Below are 25,615 nucleotides of genomic sequence, written 5' to 3' on the forward strand. Positions count from 1 at the left end.
CCGTCGGCTGGCTGGGAGCGGGCCCTTGTGCCGAGGGCCCAGGTCGGTGGCCAAGCCAGCCCGGCCCCTGGCATGAAGAACCCAACGCAGCAGAGTTGGTCCCGGCAGTTCCTGAGCGCGGCGCCAGGGCCGGGGGTCCACCGAAGGCCCCTGCTCCGAGGCCTGGCTGAATTCCAGCGCTGACGGGCCCCGTGGTCACCTTTGGCAGGGAGCCCTGTCTGGGCTGGTGCAGGGCTCGGCCGGCCTGTCTGCAGGGGTGGCGGAGCAAGTCTGGGTCAGCCGAATCGGGCAGCGCATGGGGGTCCTGCTGTGAGCCTCCATTGATGCCCTGAGCTCTGTCGTCCCCTCTGACCCTGCACCCTGGGGATGTGTCGCCTGGGGACGCGCTCTGGGTGCAATCCCCCTCCCCCCGAATGGGTCACGCAGGACTGGTTTGTGCTTGCCAAGCCGACCCCGGCCCGGGCAGCCCCTGGCTCCATGTGGGGCAGAGAATTGGCCTCTGGAACGAGGCGGCTGTTTGGCGTGACTCAGGACCGGCCCTCAGGCCACTGCGTGTGCAGCAAGGAGCACACAAGGGGCGGAGAAGGTGAGTGTAGCAGTGGGCGCAGGGTGACTTCTCGCTTCTGCGGCCTCCAAAGGAAAACCCCCCTGGCAGGGAGCCGAGCTTCCATGGCAACCCAGGAAACTCCCCAGGCCCGCCTCGTCCCCGGAGGGTTGGGGGAGAGGCTGCAGTGGTGCTAGCTGGCCCCATGGCTGGGGGGCAGGACGCCATGTGGTCCCCACTGAGCATGTGTGTGTCCCAGGACTGGGAGGAAATTGTCACCCGACCACAAGCTGCGCCCAGCATGACAAAACGAGAAGTGAGGTGCGGCAGCCACCCAAACACACTTTCCACTGCAGCTATTTCAGGGTAGCAGCGTGAGCGCGTCGCCCGCTGGTCTGGCTGTCGTGGGCAGGGATCAGCCGAGACTCTAGACACGATTACCCCGACACCCCGTACTGGGGGGGCATCTCTCGCCTGACCCATAGCCCCCTGCCTGCCCAGCCCTGGATCCGTCCAGCTGTGCCCCTGCCTCCTGACCCATAGCCCCCTGCCTTCCCAGCCCTGGATCCGCCCAGCTGTGCCCCTGCCTCCTGACCCATAGCCCCCTGCCTTCCCAGCCCTGGATCCGCCCAGCTGTGCCCCTGCCTCCTGACCCATAGCCCCCTGCCTTCCCAGCCCTGGATCCGCCCAGCTGTGCCCCTGCCTCCTGACCCATAGCCCCCTGCCTTCCCAGCCCTGGATCCGCCCAGCTGTGCCCCTGACCCATAGCCCCCTGCCTGCCCAGCCCTGGATCCGCCCAGCTGTGCCCCTGCCTCCTGACCCATAGCCCCCTGCCTTCCCAGCCCTGGATCCGCCCAGCTGTGCCCCTGCCTCCTGACCCATAGCCCCCTGCCTTCCCAGCCCTGGATGCCATAAGAGAACGGCCATACTAGTTGAGCCCTATGCACCCTCTAGCCCAGTGTCCTGCCGTCCAATAGCAGCCGGTGCCAGATACTTCAGAGGGAATGAACAGAACATGGCAATTTATTGTCTCATCCACTTCCTGTTGTCAGTCCTTGCTTCTAACAGTCAGAGGTTTAGGGACCCCCAGAGGTTGGGTTGCATCCCTGCCCATCTTGCCTGAAAGCTATTGATGGGTCTATCCTCCATCAACTTATCGAATTCTTTTCTAAACTCGGTTATACTTTTGGCCTTCACAACATCCCCTGGCAAGGAGTTCCACAGGTTGACTATGTGTGGTGTGACAGTGTCCTGCCTCATGCTTGTTTTAAACCTGCTGCTCATTCATTTCATTTGGTAAACCCTGGTTCTTAGCTCATGTGAAGGGTGAAATGACACTTTCTATTCACTTCTCATGAGTCTATAGACCTCTCTCATATCCGCCTGGGTTGTCTCTTTTCCAGTATGAACTGTCCTAGCCTTTTAATCGCTTCTTATATGGAAGCTGGTCCACGCCCCAACCGTTTCTGTTGCCTTTCTCTGTCTGTTTTCCAGTTGTAACACATCTATTTTACGATGGGCTGACCAGAACCCAAGTGTGTGCATTCCAGGTGTGGGCAGCAGTCAAGGTATGGACACCCCATGGATTTAGATAAGGGCATTATGATACTTTCTGTCTTATCTACCCATCTCCTAATGATCCCTAACCTTTGGTTTGCTTTTTTGACTGCTTCACACTGGGTGGATGTTTTCAGAGAACTCTCTATGATGACTCTGAAATCACTCTGTCTTGCGTGGTCACTGTTAATTCAGCCCCCACCATGTTGTGTGTCTAGTTGAGATTAAATTCAGGATTATGTAGCACTTTAAAGACTAACAAGATGGTTTATTAGATGATGAGCTTTCGTGGGCCAGACCCACTTCCTCAGATCCAATAGTGGAAGAAAATTGTGGCAACCTGTGACGTAGTGGGGGTACCTGGCTGGTTTCTATGCTGCTGGCTCTGGGGTAACCCCCACTGGCTGCTGTGGGTACCACGACCCAGCAAAACAGGATGGGTCACTATGCAAACCAGTGGCCAGACACCCCCCATGGAGAGGAACAAAGGAAGGTGGAATGCTGCCCTGGCTGGGGGCAGGGCGGGAAGAGAGTTAGTTAGTTCCTGTCTGGAAAGCAGGGGAGAAGGAGCTGGGGAGGGGGGCTGGGACTCCCCTATCTCAAGGGGAGCACTGAGGCCTCTTAGTCCCAGTTCCTGTAACCAGATTACATCTGTGCTGTGCTGTATCCTGGAGGAGCAATAAACCACCCTCAATTCCACTGGCTGGTGGAGTCTGTTTGAGCCATTTCGGGGTGCAGGAGACGGGGGACCCCCAACGCGCCGTCACACCACCATATAGACCAAAGGATACAATTAAAAAATGAACACATATGAAAAGGACAGATCTGTTTTCCAATGTACATTACTTCACATTTATCAATGCTGAATTTCACTTGACGTTTTCCTGCCCCTGATCTCTTTATAACCTCACCATCATCTTTGGACTTAATCCTCTCGAGTCATTTTATATCATCTGTGAATTTTGCCACTGTCACATTACTGGCTTTTAAGGGGAACAGCCAGATCACTGCTGCACCCATGGGGGGGGAGTTTGCCCCAAAAGTTGGTATGAAGGGGGCCATGTGAGGTGTCAAACAAAAGCTTTCTGTCTACTGATTCCTCAGGGGTGTGTTGGCCACTCTGAGAGCCATTGTCCTTGAGGCAGGGCTAATTAGCGTAGTCGTTCACTGAATAATTATTCCTCCCAGTAAGCAGTGCCGGCCCAGTGCTTCCTCCCAGACAGAGAACATTTTAAATACAAGAACAGAGTTCATTCCATAACCTCACATACAAAAACCATACAAGTACGCTAGAATCAGACATAGAATCAGCAGGGTACAAACTTTCATCTCACACCTCACATGGCCCACTTTGTACAGAATTTGGACCAAACACCCATTAGTGACCTTGCCCAGAGCTAAAGAAAACAGTAAATTTATCCATGCCAGCTTTGGCAACTGTCTGAAATCTAATTAACGCTGAGTTAATGAAGGTATTTTCATTCCCCATAGGGCAGGCATCTTGGCACCTAGCCATGGAAACAAAATGTTGTGCCTCAGTTTCCCTCTTTTTAATGCACCCCAGTTCTGCAATGCCCCTTCTCAGGTGAATAGTGATAGAAATGTAGCCGTGTTAGTCTGGTGTAGCTGAAGCAAAATGCAGGACAATGTAGCACTTTAAAGACTAACAAGATGGTTTATTAGATGATGAGCTTTCGTGGGCCAGACCCACTTCCTCAGATCAAATAGTGGAAGGAAATAGTCACAACCATATATACCAAAGGATACAATTAAAAAAAATGAACACATATGAAAAGGACAAATCACATTTCAGAACAGAGGGGGGATGCAGGGGGGGGGAGGAAGGAAGGTAAGTGTCTGTGAATTGATGATATTAGAGGTGGGGAGAGTGGGATGTCTGTGAGCTAATGGTATTAGAGGTGATAATTGGGGAAGCTATCTTGGTAATGGGTAAGATAGTTTGAGTATTTGTTCATTCCTTCTCGGAGAGTGTCGAATTTTAATATGAATGACAGTTCAGAGGATTCCCTTTCAAGTGCAGATGTAAAAGGTCTTTGTAGCAGAATGCAGGTGATTAAGTCATTGAGAGAGTGTCCTTTCTAGTTAAAATGGCAAGAAACTGGTTTTTCTTTGTGATTCTGTCTAATGTCTGTTTTGTGGGCATTGATCCTTTGGCGAAGTGTCTGAGATGTTTGTCCAATGTACATAGCAGACGGACACTTTCGGCACATGATAGCATTAATTATATTTCTGGATGCGCAGGAATATGTGTTCTTGATCTTATAACTCACTTGGTTAGGTCCAATAATGGTGTCAGCAGAGTGAATATGTGGACAAAGCTGGCAACGGGGTTTGTTGCAAGGGAAGGTACCAGGGTTGGTATTAGTGTGGTATGTCCTGTGGTTGTTGGTAAGAATCATCTTGAGGTTAGGTGGTTGTCTATAGGAGACTATGGGTCTGTCTCCCAGAGCCTCTTGGAGTTTAGTGTCCTGTTCCAGTATAGGCTGTAGTTTCTTGATAATGTGTTGGACAGGTTTAAGTTGGGGGTTGTAGGTGATGACAAGTGGTGTTCTATTGTTGGTTTTCTTGGGTCTGTCTTGAAGTAGATGGTTTCTGGGTATTCGTCTGGCTCTTTCAATATGCTTTTTTATTTCTCCGGGTGGGTAGTTGAGTGAGAAGTTCCAAAACTAGTTACAGGTATCAACAGTGAAATACCCGTATCACTAGGGTTGTTAACATACAGTGTGTTCTTTGGTACATTTCTTAACGGGTTCAGTGGTCTTTCCAAAAGGGCATGCACATTGGACCTTTTTACAATTCTTAGTCACAGCACATTGGTTACAAAAGTTAACATCAGCAATAGAGACAAATCCATAGCAAGTGTTCACGGGCAATACTTTCTGTCATGCAATATCTTTGACTCGATACTGGCCTCTTAAGGTTAAAAAACTGCAGCCTGCCTTGGCAAACACAAATTTGCTCTTCCCCCTTGCCCTTAGGGTTGCCAGATGGTTTAACAAAAAATACCGAACACCCATCCCTCCCTCACCCCAAAAAAACAGGAAAAAATTATGTTGATTACAAAAAAATGGGGACACCAAAGTTGTTAAGCAAAAAAAACAAAAAAAAGACCCTGCACCTTTAAATTGTCCCCACCGGGCTTCCGTCCGAGGGAAACAGGAAATTTCACATGTCCGGTATTTTCTGTTCTTTTTACTGGATGGGTGACCCAAATAACAGACAAGCAGTCCAGACATCAATCTGACCCCCTGTGTTCGGCCTAATTTTCCAAGGATCTGTGTTCACGGCTTTGATACACTTCCAGATCTCTCGTCCTTCCACCACCAACCTCTACTTCCACATGGAATCAGACATTAAGTTCGCTGATCGATTCCAAGTGTCCACAGTGTCTAGAGATGGGAGTTTACTTGCCAGCTCCTGCATCCTACAACGCTGTTCTGTGCTGCATACTCAGCTCCGCCGTCCTTCCTCTGACACTGAGACACACACTGATCACTCACAAACTGGAGACATTCCTGTCCCAGCAACACACACTCCCCAGCAAGCTGGTCAGACCCAGTCGCTTGGACATCACTTGGTTCATCTCTCTGGCTGCTTCCTCTTCACCTGAAACAACCTCCAGTCCCTCTGCAAATGTCCACCCTGAACCTTTCTAAACCCAAGTCAGTGGAGTCTCTGAATCATAGAATCATAGAACCATAGAGCTGGAAGAGACCTCAGAAGGTCGTCAAGTCCAGCCCCCTGCTCTAGGCAGGACCAATCCAAACTAAATCAACCCAGCCAGGGCTTTGTCAAGCCGAGACTTAAACACCTCTAGGGATGGAGACTCCACTACTTCCCTAGGGAACCCATTCCAGTGCTTCACCACCCTTCTAGGGAAATAGATTTTCCTAATATTAACCTGGACCTCTCCCACCATAACTTGAGACCATTGCTCCTTGTTCTGCCATCTGTCACTACTGAGAACAGCCTCTCTCCATCCTCTTTGGAACCTCCCTTCAGGAAGTTGAAAGCTGCTCTCAAATCCCCCCTCACTCTTCGCTTCTGCAGACTGAACAAGCCCAACTCCCTCCGAAACAGAACCGTTCTGTCTGGAAGGCCCTGAATCGAGTGTCTCACACAATAGACAGCTGCCTCTTACCGGCAGAACCTTCTCCTGATCTTCCTCAATCCAACCACTCCCGCTCCCTTCAGGCATTGCAGACTGCTGGCCAACTTCACCGTAAGGACTCTCCTCCCTATGAGCTCCTGTACGCCACAGCTCACCTTTCCCCTTCCCCTGCTGAGCCCCCATCAGCTCCTCCTGCGTTTCCCTTCCCCCCGAACCGCCTCTGGCCCACCGCAGCACAGAATTCCCGCTGGCCCGGCCTTGCTCCAGCTTGCTGAGGGCTTCTGTGTCATGGCTACAGAGTGAGGGAGACTCAGGAAGGGGGGCATGAGGGCTCCCTACCCCTAAGGCACAGACCGAGTGGGCCAGGCTTGGGGTAGGGCAGCTCCTGAGAGCTGGGAAGGATCCTTGCTACCTCTTCTGTCCGCCCACCCTGCAAGGAGAGCTGGCCGGTGGGCTTCTCCAAATCCAGCTTCATGGCCCACCATGCCCTGTGGGGGAGGGGTCCGTGGCTCCTGCCCCCCGTCTGCCGGGGAACCGCCCCCTGCCCCGTCTCCCTGAAAGGGGCATGGGCTTAAGGAGTCAGCCCAGAGGGAGACAAGCCGACGGACGCCCAGCCATCCTTCCTGCTGCCGTGGGCCGGGGGGAGGTGACGCAGGTTTCCCGCTCAGCCGTGAGCAAGAAACCCAGGCTAACCACACAACCCCACCCCTTGTGACGCCATCGTGCCGCACAGGAAGCCGAGGCCCAGCAGCTCGCTGGGTTTTGAAAGACCGCTTTCCGCCGGCCCTGCGCTCTCCCCCTCCGCCCTGCCCTGCACGTCCCCCCGGCGGGTCCCGTCCCCCGGCGGCATGGCCGAGCAGGAGAGCCTGGAGTTCGGCAAGGCCGACTTTGTCCTCCTGGACCAGGTGACCATGGAGCACTTCATGGAGAACCTGAAGCTGAGGTGACCGGGCGTGGGGGTCGGAGGCCTCTGGCAGGAAGGGGGAGGGGGAGGCGGTGGGGGGCAGCCCTGGGAGTGGGGCCTGGCGCGCTGGCGGCTCGCGGCGGCCTGGAAGGGCCACGGGCGGCCAGTGCATGGGCGGCGGGTCGCCCAGATGCAGCAGACAGCAATGGCTTTGAGTCAGGGGACGTGCCTTGCAGCCTGCCAGCCCCGAGCGTGGTGCTAGGGGGCGCTGTGGCGGCGGAGGGACCGTTTCCCGAGTCGCTAGGATGCCCGGACCCTGGAGGCTGGCGGGCCGTGGGATTCCCACGGTGCTTTCCCTGCGGGGGTCCGGAGTCAATTCCAGCAGGGGCGGGGGTGTTACGCTGTGCGCAGGCTTCCTTCCGCGCCACTGGGATAGCCGGCACGGCGCTGCCCCGTGACTGTGCGTCCCCCGGGGGCGAAGTGCGGGGGAGCCTGTCCGTTTAGCCGCCCCAGGGACGGCCGGGCCTGCCGCCACCGCCTCACCCCCCAGATCTCTGTGGCACCCCCAGATCTCATGCGTGCAGTGCGGTTGTGCCTTATACCTGCGGGCTGCCTGTGAGGGCTGTACAGCACTCAGCACCCGCTCAGCACCGAGGAACAGCGAGAGATGGGCCCGCCCCCCACCCCCCTATCCAGGTTGGACTGGGCAGGGTGGGACTTTCTCCCCTCACCGGGGCTGCTGCATGCTCCTGGGGGCGGGCGGAGGGCGTCCTACATGCGACTGCCTCTCCTGCACCGGACCAGAATCCTTGTAGTCTGGAGCCAGCTGCTCCCAGCTGGTGGGGGAAGGACGGGCAGCAGGGTGGAGGTGGGGCTGCTTGTCCCACGGGGGAACGGCTCAGCTGGAGTCTGAGGATGCATTTGGCCAGCGGGGTCTGAGGAGCCGGCCGAGAGGGGAGAGATGCGGAGGGTTCAGAAGGGAGGACGAGCCAGTGGGGCAGGCCATGGCACTAGAGGCACCACGCACGCCACGGTGGGGACAGCCCATCTCCAGATCAGGCCACGCAGTGCTGGGGGGTGGACTGCCCCCTCCCCTTGCACAGGGGCAAAGCTACCAGAGGATCCATTGGGTGGGCAGGCGGTTGCATGGGGCCTCTTATGTGTAGTGTGGTGGTGTGTGCCAGCCCCAGCGAGGTCCGGGAGTTACGGTGCAGGGAGCTGTACGTATGGCCCGAACCAACAGCCCCATCACCAGCTGGACTGGCCCGGCTGTGAGCCTTCTGAGCGGTATTTTTTCTCCGGCGTGTTTCTAGTCCCCGGAGCTCCCTTGTCCTATGGGTCCCCCCCCCCCCGCCCGAGGCGTTTCCAAGACACTGCCAGGGCGCCCAGCAGCAAGGCCGCTGGCTGAGAAAGTATCGCAGCGACAAGTGATCTGCAGCGTTAACCGCAAGGCTTCGAAGCAGCCGGCGCACACCCAGCTCTGCGCCGGCAGCCCCGCTCTCCGGAATCTGTGCTTTCCTTTTCTAAACAAAGGCTGCTCGGGCTGCAAAGAAAACCTCAGCGCGGAGCGTCAGCGGGGCAGGGCTGCGTCTGGCAGAGGCTAGCTGGGGAGTGTGCACGGGGCGCAGCAGCAAACGCAGAGGCCCAGTGATGACAATGGGGGTGACCACGACGTTAACTCGTTCCCCACCTGGGCCCGGACGGGGCCGGAAGGCTGTAGGGCGGCGTGAGTCCCCGAGGGTACGTCTAGATTCCACGAGGCATAAGGGAGCAGTCGACAAAGGCGTCCCCTGTCGGCCGATCCGCGTCTTGACTCGTGCGCTGTGCCGACGATCAGCTGATCCGGCACAGCGCGGCGGCCGTTTTTATTTGAATGAAGCCGGGGATATTTAAATCCCCACTTCATTGGCTATGTCGGGTAGCCTATTTAACATGTCTCTGTCGGCAGAGGCATGCAATCTAGACGTACCCTCGGGGACTCACGCCGCCCTACAGCCCTCCGGCCCCGTCCGTGCCCAGGTAGGGAACGAGTTAACGTCGTGGTCACCCCCATTGTCATCACTGGGTCTCTGCGTTTGCTGCTGCGCCCCGTGCACACTCCCCAGCTAGCCTCTGCCAGACGCAGCCCTGTCACTACTGCCCCGTCCTTATTGGTTTTGGTAGGGAGCCCAAAGTTGGGGAGAGCACCCGTAGGTGCTAGGGCAGCTCCTTGCCTTCCTGATGCTCCAGCTGGTCCCAACTCTTTCAGATTCCAGTGGCACCGTGGAAATGGAGCATCCCCATAATAGAATCCAGGTGTCAGTAACATGTCGCCATCCCATCTAGCTCCCTTCCTTCCCTCCAACTCCCTCCTCCATGTCCCCTGCTTCTCCCTTCCTCTAAGCTCAGCCAGATCCTTCTGCTTGCCTTGGGGTGCTTCCATTTCCTCTCTGGACTCCCCCACCAGATCAGTACGGCTGCCTTTGCCCATAACCCCCCTGGCTCCGTGATTCCTGAGCAGCTGTCCTGAGCAAGAGGCACGCCAGGGGCTGGCAGCTCTGCAGGGGGCAGCCAGCTTTGGAAAACCAGTGAGGGGCTGGCTGGACGTGGTGGGATACAGCGGCCAACCTGTCCTACATCCTGGCTTGCCTGCGTGTATGCTGCTGGGTGGGACCCCAGACCTGCTAAGCTATGTGTCGCATCACAAGCCCCTCATACTGCTGCAGCTGAAGGAGATTCTCCTTCCGCCAGGGGCACTGGTCCCCTTTGAATATGGGACAGAAGAGCCCTGCAGGGAATCGGGCGGACTAGCCCACAGCAGGGAGGCCAGGGGGAGAGCTGGACTGGGTGGCCAGTGAGCCACCTGGATGAAGAGGTGGAAGGTGAAGGAGCCGGGACAGGGGGTCTGTTCCCAGACTCTGGTCCCTGACCGCGCCGGGTTCGGTGCCAGCATGTGGGTGTGGTGACAGCTGTGGAGAGCCAGGGCGTTTCTCCACATTACGGACAGCCTTGGCGGAGACATCGCCGCTTTGTCCGGCTCTCACCCCTCTCTCAGGGCGCCCCCCCGCCCCCACCCCACAGCACGGAGCCGGCAGGTGGGGAACAGCCGGGCTCACTATGAGTCACGCTCTTCCTGGCCGGCCAAGTTCTCACGGGGTGGGCGTTCCCGGCTCTGTCTGTTTACAGGAAAGCGCTGGTTTCCCCACGGTAGCGTAGGTTCCCCCTCCTGACATGCGCCTCTCCGGTTCCTTCCAACCCCTTGCCTCTGCCCTCCACCAGCAGGCGCTGATCACGGCTCCGAGGGCCATGCCACAGAGACCGAGGCTGGATCAGACCCTGGTCCATGTCAGCCGGCCTCCTGTCGCTGGCACCAGCTGCTTCAGAGGAAGGGGGAGAGGCCGCAGGGGCAGGATGTGGGAGATGCCACCAGCGCTTAGCTCGCCTCTGACCCTGATAGCTCAGCCCTGGCTCTCAGCACCTGCAATGCAGCGGCCTCGTCTGCCAGCGACCCCTTGGGGGCATTCGTCTTCTCCGGGACCTTGCCCTTAGCAGCAGCCCCACCCTCCCTCCCACACGGACACACCCCGGCTCCAGTCCTGGCTGATGGGGCTGTGATGATCCCCCCCCCGCCCCGCTTTATGGAATTGACGTATGGATACTCAAAGATGCTGCCGACCTCATGTAACCCATGGATTTCACTGCCACAAGCTGCTGGGGGTGTCTCGTTTTGCGTAGGTATTGCTCCTGGCTGCCGTCAGAGATGTGGGGCAGAGGATGGTTTATGGCAGGGGTGGGCAATAATTTTTGGCCAGGGGCCACTTCAAACATTTGTGAAGTGGCCCTGGGCCGCCCCAAAGGGGCGGAGCCTAAAGCAGAAGGGGCGGGGCCTAAAACAGAAGGGGGTGGGGGAGCCCCTTTGTCTCCCCTTCCCACTAAGCAGCCAGGCCCCTGGCTGGGTGGGAGGAGGCTTTGCGCACTCCCCCACCCCCAGGCCAATCAGAGGCGCGTGCGGTACGTAGAAAAGTGCCGTGTTCTCCTAGCCGTGCGGAGGAAACTTTGTGCGCTCCCCTGCCCCCGCGTCCTGATTGGCCTGGGGCGAGGGAGCGGCTGGGCCTCCGTGGGCCGGATCCAGCCCGTGGAGTCCCCTTTGCCCACCCCTGGTTGATGGTTTTACACGTGCACGCGAAAGCCGCCCAGGAAGTTTCCCGCAAGGTCTGGGTGCTCATGTGTAGACAGCCCCTTTGGCCTTAGGTCAGTGGTCCCCAGCGCGGTGCCCGCGGGCGCCACGGCACATTTATGTGCGCCCTACGAAACATCTGGGCTGGCCCCGGCGCACGGCACATGCGCGGTGCTGGCCCTGGACTCAGGGTGCGCGGGTGGCCCCACCCCTGGGCGCGCAGCACATGCGTGGCCCCACCCCCAGATGCCCGGCACGTGAGCGGCCCTGCCCCCAGATGCCCGGCACGTGAGTGACCCCGCCCCCAGATGCCCGGCACGTGAGTGGCCCCACCCCCAGATGCCCGGCACGTGAGCGGCCCCGCCCCCAGATGCCCGGCACGTGAGTGGCCCCGCCTCCAGATGCTCGGCACGTGAGTGGCCCCGCCCCCAGATGCTCAGCACGTGAGTGGCCCCGCCCCCACATGCCCGGCACGTGAGTGGCCCCGCCCCCACATGCCCGGCACGTGAGCGGCCCCGCCCCCACATGCCCGGCATGTGAGCGGCCCCGCCCCCAGATGCCCGGCACGTGAGATGCCCCGCCCCCAGATGCCCGGCACGTGAGTGGCCCCGCCCCTACATGCCCGGCACATGAGCGGCCCCGCCCCCACATGCCCGGCACATGAGCAGCCCCGCCCCTGGGCCCCCGGCACCCACGAAAGTTTGGGGACCACTGCCTTAGGTCTCAGCCCCGGCTGGCCTTAGGAAGTCATGGGACCCTGCTGACTGGTAGGGTTTGACCAGGTCATTTTCCCCGGAAGGGGGGAATGTCGAAGCAACGAATTCCTGCCCAAAAGGAGGCTCTTTAGGCTGCAAGGCCCTCCCAAGAGAACGAACCAGAGGCCCCAGCGAAACAGGCTCTTCCCCGGCCTGGAGGTCTGGCTGGAATCAGAGCAGTTTTCGGGGAGGTTTGACTAAGCGTCAGGGGGTAGAACTAGCTACGAGCGTCTCAGTCACTTTACACTTGTCATTGACTTTCCCCGTTTCCGCCTGCAGCCCTCTCCTAATTGTTGACTAATTGTTACCTGGGGGAGCAGTCTGCGTGCCCACCCTCCTGCCAGTGCTAACGGGCACTCGCCTAACGACTCACGTGGGGAGTGGGTGCTGAGATGAAACAACATCTCCTGAGACCTGAAGAGTGTCAGGGTACGTCTACACTACAAAGTTAATTCCAACTAACGGACGTTAGTTTGAATTAACTTTGCTAGGCGCTACACTAGCGCTCCGCTAGTTCGAACTTAATTCCAACTAGCGGAGCGCTTAGTTCGAACTAGGTAAACCTCATTGCACGAGGACTAAGCCTAGTTCGAACTTACTAGTTCAAATTAAGGGGTGTGTAGCCCCTTCATTCGAACTAGTGGGAGGCTAGCCCTCCCCAGCTTTCCCTGGTGGCCACTCTGGCCAACACCAGGGAAACTCGTCTGCCCCCCTCCCGGTCCCGGAGCCCTTAAAGGGGCACGGGCTGGCTACGGTGCCCGTGCCAGGTGCAAGCCTGCCAGCACCCAGCTAGCAGACCCTGCACCTGGCACGGCTCGAGCCAGCCACCCGATGCCCCCTAGCCCTCCCCCTCTTCCCGGGACCAGGCTGGCAGCTCCCGGGAGCTTGCCCGGGACCGCAAGAGGCGGGCACCCGCCTGGGCTAGCGCAGACATCATGGACCTTGTCCACGACCTCCACACTAGGCACAGGAAAGTGGCCGTCTAGGGCAGGAGAGCTGCCAGCCTGGCCACCCAGGAGCAGGTTGGCATGAAAATCAAGGGGGTCCACTGAGATCCCCGACCCTGAGCCCTCAGCTTACAATGGCCGTACTGGGTCAGACCAAAGGTCCATCTAGCCCAGTAGCCTGTCTGCCGACAGCGGCCAACCCTAGGGACCCTGGAGGGGATGGACCGAAGACAGTGACCAAGCCATTTATCTCATGTCACCCCTCTCCAGCCTTCCACAAACTTCAGGCAGGGACACCATTTCTACCCCCTGGCTAATACCACTCCATGGACCCAACCTCCGTGACTTTATCTCACTTCCCTTTAAACTCTGTTCTAGTTCTAGCCTTCACAGCCTCCTGCAGCAAGGAGTTCCACAGGGTTGACTCTTTGCTTTGTGAAGAACAACTTTCTGTTACTAGTTTGAAGCCTGCTACCCATTTCTTTCCTTTGGTGTCCTCTAGTCCTTCTTTATGGGAACTAATGAAGAACTTTTCTGTATGCACCCTCTCCACACCACTCATGCTTTTATAGACCTCTATCCTGTCCCCCCTCCGTCTCCTCTTTTCTAAGCTGAAAAGTCCCAGTCTCTTTAGCCTCTCTTCATATGGGACCTGTTCCAAACCCCTCATCATTGTAGTTGCCCTCCCCTCTCCCACCCTCTCTCTTCTCCTCTCCCACCTCCTTTTCCCAGTCTCCCCCAGTTTTGTTCAATAAAGAGAGATTCTATTTTTGAACACAATTGTCCTTTATTTTTTACATCAGGAAGGGGGGCTAGCGAAGGGTAAGTGGAAGGAGGTGAGGGAGGAATGGGGTACGAGCCCCCGATGGGGAGGACTGGGCTGGCTCTGCGGGCTTCTGGGGGTGGAAGCTCTCCTGCAGCCCCCCCAATTGCCCCCTCTCCCCAGATGGCAGCCTGCGGCAAGTGCAGCTGGTCTGATGGCCGAGTGCTGTGATGTGCCCAGTGTGGGCACTCAGGGCACTCCAAGCCAGGACTGCTTTGCAAGTGGGTTACCCCTGAGAACTGTCTGTCCGGGGTGGGGGTCGGGACCCTTTATCACAGCCCTCGGCTAGCCTGAGACAGCAGCTCCACGCTCTAAGTTCTCCTCTGATGCCCTGCCAGCACTGCTTCCGGCCATCCTTAAGCCCGGTTCAGAGTCCACTCAGTGTGGACATGCTAGTTCGAATGAGCAAAACACTAATTCGAACTAGTTTTTTAGTCTGGATGTGTTAGTTCGAATTAGCGCTGTAGTGTAGACATACCCTCAGAGGCTGTGCTCCTGGGGGGGACTCAGCCCTGTGTCTTGGCCGGGGGGACCAGGGAGCTGGCCCAGCAGAGCGGGTGGTGGGAAGTCCCAGAGAGCGAGGCAGTAAGTGTCAGTGGCTTTGTCAGCGCCTCAGAAAGTGTCCCCAAGAGGTTTTCTGTGACCCCCCCCACCCTCACCGGGGACAGGAGCCCGGCAGATCTCAGGCGGGTCGGGTTCGGACGCCGTGGGGCCCGGCAGATCTCAGGCGGGTCGGGCTCGGCGGCCGTGGGGCCCGGCAGATCTCAGGCGGGTCGGGCTCGGTGGCTGTGGGGCCCGGCAGATCTCAGGCGGGTCGGGCTCAGACTCCGTGGGGCCCAGTAGATCTCAGGCGGGTCGGGCTCAGACGCCGTGGGGCCCGGCAGATCTCAGGCGGGTCGGGTTCGGACGCCGTGGGGCCCGGCAGATCTCAGGCGGGTTGGGCTCGGTGGCTGTGGGGCCCGGCAGATCTCAGGCGGGTCGGGCTCGGTGGCTGTGGGGCCCGGCAGATCTCAGGCGGGTCGGGCTCAGACTCCGTGGGGCCCAGTAGATCTCAGGCGGGTCGGGCTCAGACGCCGTGGGGCCCAGTAGATCTCAGGCGGGTCGGGCTCGGTGGCTGTGGGGCCCGGCAGATCTCAGGCGGGTCGGGCTCAGATGCCGTGGGGCCCAGTAGATCTCAGGCGGGTCGGGTTCGGACGCCGTGGGGCCCGGCAGATCTCAGGCGGGTCGGGCTCGGCGGCCGTGGGGCCCGGCAGATCTCAGGCGGGTCGGGCTCGGCGGCCGTGGGGCCCGGCAGATCTCAGGCGGGTCGGGCTCAGACTCCGTGGGGCCCAGTAGATCTCAGGCGGGTCGGGCTCGGTGGCCGTGGCGCCCGGCAGATCTCAGGAGGGTCAGGCTCAGACTCCGTGGGGCCCGGCAGATCTCAGGCGGGTTGGGCTCGGCGGCCGTGGGGCCCGGCAGATCTCAGGCGGGTCGGGCTCGGCGGCCGTGGGGCCCGGCAGATCTCAGGCGGGTCTGGCTCGGTGGCTGTGGGGCCCAGCAGATCTCAGGCGGGTCGGGCTCGGGCGCCGTGGGGCCCAGCAGATCTCAGGCGGGTCTGGCTCGGTGGCTGTGGGGCCCAGCAGATCTCAGGCGGACAGCCCCGGACAGCGTGCCCGGATCAGAGCGGGGTCCAGCCAGCCCCGTACCCTGTCGCCGGCAGAGTCGAAGCCAGCGGCTCCCTGGGAAGGTACAAAGCCCAGCGGTTGGCATGTGCCTCTCTCCGAGGGCCTGGCAGCATCCCGCAGCGGGAGCATGCCACAGGGGGTGGGTCGGACGGGCAGTGCCCAAAGGGGCTGTGCCGTGGGCCCCCGCTCCCTAGCCTGGTGGGGCCGTGCCAGCGCGTGGGGCTGTGCGGCTGTCGGAAGGCAAAGCCCGGAGCCGGCGCCCGTCCTGGGGAGATGCAGGAGGCCGCGGGTGAGCCGGGGTTTGCATTGGAGCCGGCTGTGTCTGCTCCCCGCAGGTTCGAGATGGGGCGCATTTACACCTACATCGGGGAGGTGGTGGTCTCCATGAACCCCTACAAGCAGATGCAGCTGTACGGGAAGGACGTGATCGAGCAGTACCAGGGGCGAGAGCTGTACGAGCGCCCGCCGCACCTCTACGCCGTGGCCGACGCCGCCTACAAGGCCATGAAACGCCGGGCCAAGGACACCTGCATCGTCATCTCCGGTGGGTGGGGGCGGGCGGCTGGGCTGTCTGTCTGACGCACACGCCCCCACCGCCCTGCCTGGCCCCCAGCTGCTCCCGGCCTGGCCCGATGCGACGCCCAGGCTGCAGCTAGACCAGCCCTGGGCCAGGGGCCCCCAAACCCAGAGCCCAGCCCCAGCAAATCTGCAGGAGACTAAAGACTGATCCGGCGTCCGGCCCCGCCCTGCTGCCAGGCCAGGCTGGGCGCAAGGGACGGCGGGCGGAGCGGTGTGCTTCTGCAGGCTGGGTGGGCTCCAGACCCAAGCCTGCCCACCCGCCATGGGGCATGGGAGCTAACCCGTGGCCTGGGACCTCCTGGGCGTGCTCCAGGGAGGCGGGCGCTAGGCCAGGGCAGCCCCGCCCTGCCCGTCCCGCTGGCCTCTTCCCAGCCTGTCTGTCTGTCTCGCAGGGGAGAGCGGCGCGGGGAAGACGGAAGCCAGTAAATACATCATGCAGTACATCGCCGCCATCACCAACCCCAGCCAGAGGGCCGAGGTGGAGAGGTGAGAGGTCGCAGCGGCAGCCTGGCTACCGCACCGGGCGGGGACTCAGGAGACTCGGGCTCTGCCCCTGAGCTGCCAGGTGGCCTTGGTCAACTCCCTCGTCCCCTCATGGGAGGGCAGGTGCTAAGTATTGTCCTGGGGGCAAGCCTAAGGACATGCCCATCCCGAGTCCGGGGGTAACATGGCCTTCCTCCCCGCCCCCACCGTAACCGTCCCTCTGCTGCTCCCCGCCCGGCCAGGGTGAAGGACGTGCTGCTGAAATCCAACTGCGTCCTGGAGGCCTTCGGCAACGCCAAGACCAACCGCAACGACAACTCCAGCCGCTTCGGCAAGTACATGGACATCGACTTCGACTTCAAGGGGGACCCCACCGGCGGGCACATCAACAACTACCTCCTGGAGAAGGTACGGCCGGGGGGCAGGGCAGCCGGAGGGGGCGGGAGGTGCGTGGCAGCACCCTGGGCCTTAGCGTCCAGCTGGCTCTGGGTGCGAGAGGCCTGGCCGAGGCTTTGGAAAGTTTGCAGTAAGGCCGAGCCCCCGAGCGGGATACGAGCCTTGATCCCCTCCTCCCTGCTGGGAGAGGCGTTGTCACCAGGGGCTGGACAGAGCTGGTCTCCGGCAGCCCCTTTCCTCTTCACCCGGCGCGGAAGGGGACGCAGGAGTCGGCCGCTCCTCAAAGCCGGCAGCGTGCGGACGCCCGACTGCTCAGTGTCCTGGGTCCCTGAGCCAGACGGGGCCATCGTGATCCTGGGCTCGTCGGTTAACGTTCACGGTTACACGCAGGCTCCCGGTCTGCATGGGCAGCCAGCTTAAAAGCCAGTCCCCCCCCCCCCACGCTGCTGCCTCTGGATCCGAGGCCGGAGGGCAGGCGGGAGCTGGTACGCGCGGAGATCTGGCTTAAAAGCCGGCTCCCTGTGTGCACCGGCTCCCAAGGAGCCGACGGCTGCCCCGGGTGTGACCATGGCACTGTCAGCGCTGGCCCGTTCCGTAATGAAACCCCGGTTCACGGCCCTGCTTCGGGCCTGGCCTGGCGCGTCAGGAAGGACGGATCCGTCGTGGCCCCGGGGAATTACGCTTCCCGTCGGAAACGGGCCCTCGTTGCCAGGCCTTAGGGCAGTTTCAGCTGGTGGCCACGCGACGGCCTTTCCCTGCCGCTCCTGGTTCCGCCGCTGCACGTAGAGCCTGGGGCCAGGCCCCCTTCACCTGGTGGGGGACGGAGCCGCAGATCCAGGCTTGGGGAACGGGGCCGTTCAGAGCTGGTTTCCGAGCCGGCAGGGCCAGGCCCCAGGAATACGAGTCCCTCCCTGGTCCCTCCGCGCACCCTGAGCAAGCGGCTCCCCCCCCCGGCCTGGATTTGAAGGGGAGCAGGAGCCCGGCTCCGCCACACGCGACCCTGCCTAGTTCGGCTCCGTCCCGGGGGCCCTCTCTGAGCTGCGCCCACCTGGGACGGCCTGGGACGGCTCCGAGAGACCCTGGAAACGCCGGCGTGTCAGCTCCCACCACCGGGCGGCCGGCCCCTTCCCTGCGCAGCCCTGGCTGGGAACGGCTCGGGGGGTCTCAGCCGGAGGGAGAGAAGGGAAGAGAGGGGTGTCTGGCCGGGGCCTGCCGCCTGCGGGGGCCTTTGGGACCCACATGCCAGTCCCAACAGCCTCGCCTCCTCGGCATCCAACGGACGGAGGCTCACGGCGCCCTGCCGCTCCTGTGCAGTGGGGTCGTGTGGCACTGCGAGGGGAGAGAGCGTGGGCTAGTGGTTAGGGCGGGGGGGTCAGGACACGGGCGCTGGCACACTGTGTAACCTGCTCATCTCCAGGCCCGCTTCCCTTGCTGGACACGAGGCCACTGCCCTGCCTCTGCGAAGCGCTGGGAGAGCCCCTAAGGAAAGACGCGACCTCGGCGGGGGGGACCCTGGACCCCTTCCAGGGCTCCTGCTTGGTCCTTCCGCTGCTCCCGGTGACCGGCGCCGGCCTGGTCCGCTCTCCCAGGCCTGCCCTGCATCTCTGCACCCCATGGGCCCCAAAGCGCAGACTGAAATCGCCTCCCCCTGGCCGGGATGCGGCCACCTCTGGGGGGCGAGGCGGCGGCGGTTTCCTGGCGCACCCCTCAGCGGAGGCGGCCGGCCGTTGTGGGCGCTCAGGCAGACCGGCTGTGCCGCCTCCGGCCTTTTCCTCAGGACACTGGAGTTCGCTCCTCTGCCCTTTCGAAGAGGCCAGGCTCTCGAAGGGTGCCCGGGGGCAGGCCCTGGGCTGTGCCCCCCAGAAGGCCAGGCCGGCGGCCACACCGCTGTGCAAGGCACCGACTCTCAAAGCGGGGGGGGCTCCCTGAGGCCCAAGGGAGGATCGGCCGGCTGCCCGCGCTCTGGGGTGCTGCCCGCCTTCAGGGACCGGGTGCCGTTCCTCCGGTCTCGCCCGCCCGCTGTCTGTGCCTGGAGCAGAGCGGGCCGCGGAGCGGCGTGTGGCTGGGCACCGCAGCCATGGCGTTGGGTGGGCCGGCCTGGGGCTGCCAGACACCCCCACCCCCGCACTGACTCTCTCCGCTTTTCCTTGCAGTCTCGCATCCTCAAGCAGCAGCCGGGCGAGAGGAACTTCCACTCCTTCTACCAGGTGAGCTGGGCAGGCCTGGGGCGGGCTCCCCGGAGGCGGCTGCTCTGGGGACGAGCGGGGAGGAAGGGGGGTTCGTGTGCCCCTCGCCACCAGCCCCCAGGGTGCCTCCTGTGGGCTTCCCGCCGTCTGGCCCGGCAGGCACCGGACTTACCCATGGGGCCCTTGGTTGGTGCTCAGGGCCCTGGCTGGGGGTCCCGCGCCCCCGGGGATCGGGCACAGCGGGGACGTGCTGGCCATGCCCCCGTGGCTCCCGCTGCTGCTGCACGGCCCTGACTCAGAGCGCGCAGGGTTGCCAGGGGTCTGGGTTCCGCCCGGTAAAAGAAGCAGAGAATACCGGACATGGGAAACGTCCAGCGGCGTTTGCGAGGGCGGGGGGGAGCAAGGAGCGCGGGAATTTAAAGGCACAGCGACCTCTTTTTTTTTTTTTTTTTTCGCTTAACAAGTTTGGTCTCCCTTTTTTTCTGCTCAACCAATTTTTCCCTGCCTGTTCGGGATTTTTTGGGAAGGTATCTGGCAACTCTAGGAGCGCGCCGGCCCTGGCGGGGAACTGCAGGCTGGGGACTCAGCGGTGCAGGGAAGTGAGCTCCGGCGCCTTTTCGAGCCTCACTCCCTCCGGCGCCCACTGCCCTGGGCTCTCAGCCACCCCAAGGACAGGGCCCAGCCGGCTGCCCCCCACTTCCGACCCCTTCCCCAGGACCCCCGCCTGCCCGGGCTCTGCTGGGCGAGCTCCCCGGCCTCCAGCCGTGGCACAGGGGGTGCCAGGCCGCATGCCCAGTACAAGGGGGTCCCATCCCGTCTCTCCCCCACAGCTGCTTCTGGGGGCCTCGGACGCTCAGCTGGCCTCCCTGCATCTCTGCAGAGACCCTGCCGCCTACCGCTTCACCAGAGAGGGCACCAGCAACAACGTGAGTGCCAGCTCCACGCAAGGGGGGGCCGTGCCAGGCTCCTCCGGGTTGCCAAGCCACTGGTGACCAGGGGGACCATGGCCTGGCCACGAGCCAGAGCCCCTGCCTGGTTTGGGCAAAGCACTGAGCCCCCCTTCTCCGCAAGAATCAGCCCCTCTCAGGGTCTGGAGTTGGGCCCCCCAGATCAATAGTCACTTGGAAATGGGGCCAGAGGAGCGCGGATCTTCCCGTGCACCGGGGGTGGGGAAGGCAGCTCACCCCTCCAGCGCTGGCGGGGGGCAGGACGGAGAGCTGGCGAGCCCTGGGTCTCCGCGGGGCGCTGGTGGGGCCGCGGGGCAGGGTGGGGAGCTGGCGAGCCCTGGGTCTCCGTGGGGCGCTGGCGGGGCTGGGGGGCAGGGCGGGGAGCTGGCGAGCCCTGGGTCTCCGCGGGGCACTGGTGGGGCCGCGGGGCAGGGCGGGGAGCTGGCGAGCCCTGGGTCTCCGTGGGGCGCTGGCGGGACCGGGGGGCAGGGCGGGGAGCTGGCGAGCCCTGGGTCTCCGTGGGGCGCTGGCGGGGCCGGGGGGCAGGACGGGGAGCTGGCGAGCCCTGGGTCTCCGCGGGGCGCTAGCGGGGCCGGGGGGCAGAGTGGGGAGCTGGCGAGCCCTGGGTCTCTGTGGGGCGCTGGCGGGGCTGGGGGGCAGGGCAGGGAGCTGGCGAGCCCTGGGTCTCCACGGGGCGCTGGCGGGGCCGGGGGGCAGGGCGGGGAGCTGGCGAGCCCTGGGTCTCCACGGGGCGCTGGCGGGGCCGGGGGGCAGGGCGGGGAGCTGGCGAGCCCTGGGTCTCTGGGGGGCAGGGCGGGGAGCTGGCGAGCCCTGGGTCTCCGCGGGGCGCTGGCGGGGCCAGGGGGCAGGGCGGGGAGCTGGCGAGCCCTGGGTCTCCGCGGGGTGCTGGCGGGGCCGGGGGGCAGGGCGGGGAGCTGGCGAGCCCTGGGTCTCTGGGGGGCAGGGCGGGGAGCTGGCGAGCCCTGGGTCTCTGGGGGGCAGGGCGGGGAGCTGACGAGCCCTGGGTCTCCGCGGGGCGCTGGTGGGGTCGGGGGGCAGGGCGGGGAGCTGGCGAGCCCTGGGTCTCCGGGGGGCAGGGCGGGGAGCTGGCGAGCCCTGGGTCTCCGGGGGGCGCTGGCGGGGCCGGGGGGCAGGGCGGGGAGCTGGCGAGCCCTGGGTCTCCGTGGGGCAGGGCGGGGAGCTGGCGAGCCCTGGGTCTCCGGGGGGCAGGGCGGGGAGCTGGCGAGCCCTGGGTCTCCGGGGGGCGCTGGCGGGGCCGGGGGGCAGGGCGGGGAGCTGGCGAGCCCTGGGTCTCCGTGGGGCAGGGCGGGGAGCTGGCGAGCCCTGGGTCTCCGGGGGGCAGGGCGGGGAGCTGGCGAGCCCTGGGTCTCCGGGGGGCGCTGGCGGGGCCGGGGGGCAGGGCGGGGAGCTGGCGAGCCCTGGGTCTCCGGGGGGCGCTGGCGGGGCCGGGGGGCAGGGCGGGGAGCTGGCGAGCCCTGGGTCTCCGGGGGGCGCTGGCGGGGCCGGGGGGGCAGGGCGGGGAGCTGGCGAGCCCTGGGTCTCCGGGGGGCAGGGCGGGGAGCTGGCGAGCCCTGGGTCTCCGGGGGGCAGGGCGGGGAGCTGGCGAGCCCTGGGTCTCCGCGGGGCGCTGGCGGGGCCGGGGGGGCAGGACGGGGAGCTGGCGAGCCCTGGGTCTCTGGGGGGCAGGGCGGGGAGCTGACGAGCCCTGGGTCTCCGTGGGGCGCTGGCGGGGCCGGGGGGCAGGGCGGGGAGCTGGCGAGCCCTGGGTCTCCGTGGGCCGCTGGCGGGGCCGGGGGGCAGGGCGGGGAGCTGGCGAGCCCTGGGTCTCCGTGGGGCGCTGGCGGGGCCGGGGGGCAGGGTGGGGAGCTGGCGAGCCCTGGGTCTCCGGGGGGCAGGGCGGGGAGCTGGCGAGCCCTGGGTCTCCGTGGGGCGCTGGCGGGGCTGGGGGGCAGGGTGGGGAGCTGGCGAGCCCTGGGTCTCCGGGGGGCAGGGCGGGGAGCTGGCGAGCCCTGGGTCTCCGGGGGGCAGGGCGGGGAGCTGGCGAGCCCTGGGTCTCCGGGGGGCAGGGCGGGGAGCTGGCGAGCCCTGGGTCTCCGCGGGGCGCTGGCGGGGCCGGGGGGCAGGGCGGGGAGCTGGCGAGCCCTGGGTCTCCGCGGGGCGCTGGTGGGGCCAGGGGGCAGGGCGGGGAGCTGGCGAGCCCTGGGTCTCCGCGGGGCGCTGGCGGGGCCGGGGGGCAGGGCGGGGAGCTGGCGAGCCCTGGGTCTCCGCGGGGCGCTGGCGGGGCCGGGGGGCAGGGCGGGGAGCTGGCGAGCCCTGGGTCTCCGCGGGGCGCTGGCGGGGCCGGGGGGCAGGGCGGGGAGCTGGCGAGCCCTGGGTCTCCGTGGGGCGCTGGCGGGGCCGGGGGGCAGGGCGGGGAGCTGGCGAGCCCTGGGTCTCCGTGGGGCGCTGGCGGGGCCAGGGGGCAGGGCGGGGAGCTGGCGAGCCCTGGGTCTCCGGGGGGCAGGGCGGGGAGCTGGCGAGCCCTGGGTCTCCGTGGGGCGCTGGCGGGGCCGGGGGGCAGGGCGGGGAGCTGGCGAGCCCTGGGTCTCCGGGGGGCAGGGCGGGGAGCTGGCGAGCCCTGGGTCTCCGTGGGGCGCTGGCGGGGCCGGGGGGCAGGGCGGGGAGCTGGCGAGCCCTGGGTCTCCACAGGGCGCTGGTGGGGCCGGGCGCTCTGGGGCCAAACACAAGTCCCGTTCCGCTCAGCGTACGCACCCGCGCAGTTCGCGCCAGGGCTCTCTGGGCCCCCCGCCGTGGGGCCAGCCCCGGTTCCTGCGCGGGGCCCGGGCTGGGGAGCGTGCCGCACGGCGGGGGGAGACACCGCTCTCAGTTCTTGCAGCCCCTGCGCTGAATGGGGGCCAGGCCAGGCACGTCCGCGGGCGCCCGTCGGCCCACCAGAGGCGCTTTCTGCACCTGGCTGGGAGGGGCCGCGGTGCCAGGCAGTGGCTGCCGCGCTTTGCCCCGCCTGGCCAGACGCCACGGGGATGGGCGCGAGGGAGCTCGGCCTGTGGGCCCCCCGCCGTTCAGTGCCAAGGCGTCTGAGCCATCCCAGGGCAGGAACGGTCCCGCCGGGGCAGGGGCGGGCGCAGGCCCGGGCTGTGGGCGCAGGATGCTCGCCCGGCGGGCGCAGGGTGGACTCCAGGGCGGGGCCCGTTCACGCTCCCCACTCTCCCCGCTCTCCCCGCTCTCCCAGCTCCTGGGCAGCGACCGGGCCAACGCCAAGGCCGTGGCAGACGCCATGTCGGTGATCGGCTTCAGCCCGGAGGAGATCGACTCGGTCCACAAGACCCTGGCCGCCATCTTACACCTGGTGAGCGAGGGCCTGGCCCGGGGACGTGGGCCTCCCCAAGACCCGGCAGCCTGGCCGTGTCCAGCTCACTGGGGCCCCACCCCGCAGCCAGCACTGCCGCTGCAAGCACCTGTGTGCAGGCCAGCAGGTGGTCACAAGGCCCCTGGGTCAGGACGAGGACTTGGCGGGGGGGGGTCAGTTTGGGGGGTGCTGGTGGGGGTCCTGGCAGAGCAGGGGGAGGGGTCAGTTTGGGGGGTACTGGTGGGAGCTATGGCTGAGCAGGGGGAGGGGTCAGTTTGGGGGGTGTCGGTGGGGGCCGTGGCAGAGCAGGGGGAGGGGTCAGTTTGGGGGGTACTGGTGGGGGCCGTGGCAGAGCAGGGGCAGGGGCAGTTTGGGGGGTGTCGGTGGGGGCCGTGGCAGAGCAGGGGCAAGGGCAGCTTGGGGGGTGTCGGTGGGGGCCGTGGCAGAGCAGGGGGGTTCAGTTTGGGGGGTGTCGGTGGGGGCCATGGCAGAGCAGGGGCAGGGTCAGTTTGGGGGGTGCTGGTGGGGGCCGTGGCAGAGCAGGGGCAGGGTCAGTTTGGGGGGTGCTGGTGGGGGCCGTGGCAGAGCAGGGGCAGGGTCAGTTTGGGGGGTGCTGGTGGGGGCCGTGGCAGAGCAGGGGCAGGGGCAGTTTGGGGGGTGCTGGTGGGGGCCGTGGCAGAGCAGGGGCAGGGTCAGTTTGGGGGGTGCTGGTGGGGGCCGTGGCAGAGCAGGGGCAGGGGCAGTTTGGGGGGTGTCGCTGGGGGCCGTGGCAGAGCAGGGGCAGGGTCAGTTTGGGGGGTGTCGGTGGGGGCCGTGGCAGAGCAGGGGGAGGTTCAATTTGGGGGGTGTCGGTGGGGGCCGTGGCAGAGCAGGGGCAGGAGCAGTTTGGGGGGTGTCGTTGGGTGCCGTGGCAGAGCAGGGGGAGGTTCAGTTTGGGGGGTGTCGTTGGGGGCCGTGGCAGAGCAGGGGCAGGGGCAGTTTGGGGGGTGTCGGTGGAGGCCGTGGCAGAGCAGGGGGGTTCAGTTTGGGGGGTGTTGGTGGGGGCCGTGGCAGAGCAGGGGCAGGGGCAGTTTGGGGGGTGTCGGTGGGGGCCGTGGCAGAGCAGGGGCAGGGGCAGTTTGGGGGGTGTCGGTGGGGGCCGTGGCAGAGCAGGGGCAGGGGCAGTTTGGGGGGTGTCGGTGGAGGCCGTGGCAGAGCAGGGGGGTTCAGTTTCGGGGGGTGTCGGTGGGGGCCGTAGCAGAGCAGGGGCAGGGGCAGTTTGGGGGGTGTCGGTGGGGGCCGTGGCAGAGCAGGGGCAGGGGCAGTTTGGGGGGTGTCGGTGGGGGCCGTGGCAGAGCAGGGGCAGGGGCAGTTTGGGGGGTGTCGGTGGAGGCCGTGGCAGAGCAGGGGGGTTCAGTTTGGGGGGGTGTCGGTGGGGGCCGTGGCAGAGCAGGGGGAGGTTCAGTTTGGGGGGTGCTGGTGGGGGCCGTCGCAGAGCAGGGGCAGGAGCAGTTTGGGGGGTGTCGGTGGGGGCCGTGGCAGAGCAGGGGGAGGTTCAGTTTGGGGGGTGCTGGTGGGGGCCGTCGCAGAGCAGGGGCAGGAGCAGTTTGGGGGGTGTCGGTGGGGGCCGTGGCAGAGCAGGGGCAGGGTCAGTTTGGGGGGTATCGTTGGGGGCCGTGGCAGAGCAGGGGCAGGGTCAGTTTGGGGGGTGTCGGTGGGGGCCGTGGCAGAGCAGGGGCAGGGTCAGTTTGGGGGGTGTCGGTGGGGGCCGTGGCAGAGCAGGGGGGTTCAGTTTGGGGGGTGCTGGTGGGGGCCGTCGCAGAGCAGGGGCAGGAGCAGTTTGGGGGGTGTCGGTGGGGGCCGTGGCAGAGCAGGGGCAGGAGCAGTTTTGGGGATGTCGGTGGAGGCCGTGGCAGAGCAGGGGGAGGGGCAGTTTGGGGGGGTGTCGGTGAGGGCCGTGGCAGAGCAGGGGGAGGGGCAGTTTGGGGGGTGTCGGTGGGGGCCGCGGCAGAGCAGGGGCAGGAGCAGTTTGGGGGGTGTCGGTGGAGGCCGTGGCAGAGCAGGGGGAGGGGCAGTTTGGGGGGTGTCGGTGGGGGCCGTGGCAGAGCAGGGGCAGGAGCAGTTTGGGGGGTGTCGGTGGGGGCCGTGGCAGAGCAGGGGCAGGGTCAGTTTGGGGGGTGCTGGTGGGGGCCGTGG

The 25,615-nt window shown here is 64.5% G+C and overlaps 1 protein-coding gene across 1 annotated transcript in view; it reads left to right on the forward strand.

Annotated features, from left to right (window-relative positions):
- Window positions 1–6,808: 6,808 nt before the first annotated feature.
- The window catches only part of MYO1G (myosin IG), a 64,852-nt gene continuing 46,045 nt past the window's right edge, over window positions 6,809–25,615 (forward strand). Inside the window, 7 exon segments of the mRNA XM_075922999.1 lie at window positions 6,809–7,176; window positions 15,818–16,026; window positions 16,454–16,547; window positions 16,787–16,952; window positions 19,094–19,147; window positions 19,957–20,052; window positions 23,324–23,440. Of these exon segments, the coding sequence (XP_075779114.1) occupies window positions 7,082–7,176; window positions 15,818–16,026; window positions 16,454–16,547; window positions 16,787–16,952; window positions 19,094–19,147; window positions 19,957–20,052; window positions 23,324–23,440 (831 nt within the window). The 5' untranslated portion in view covers window positions 6,809–7,081.

This window comes from Pelodiscus sinensis, chromosome 2, assembly GCF_049634645.1.
Source record: "Pelodiscus sinensis isolate JC-2024 chromosome 2, ASM4963464v1, whole genome shotgun sequence".
Classification (NCBI taxonomy): domain Eukaryota; kingdom Metazoa; phylum Chordata; order Testudines; family Trionychidae; genus Pelodiscus; species Pelodiscus sinensis.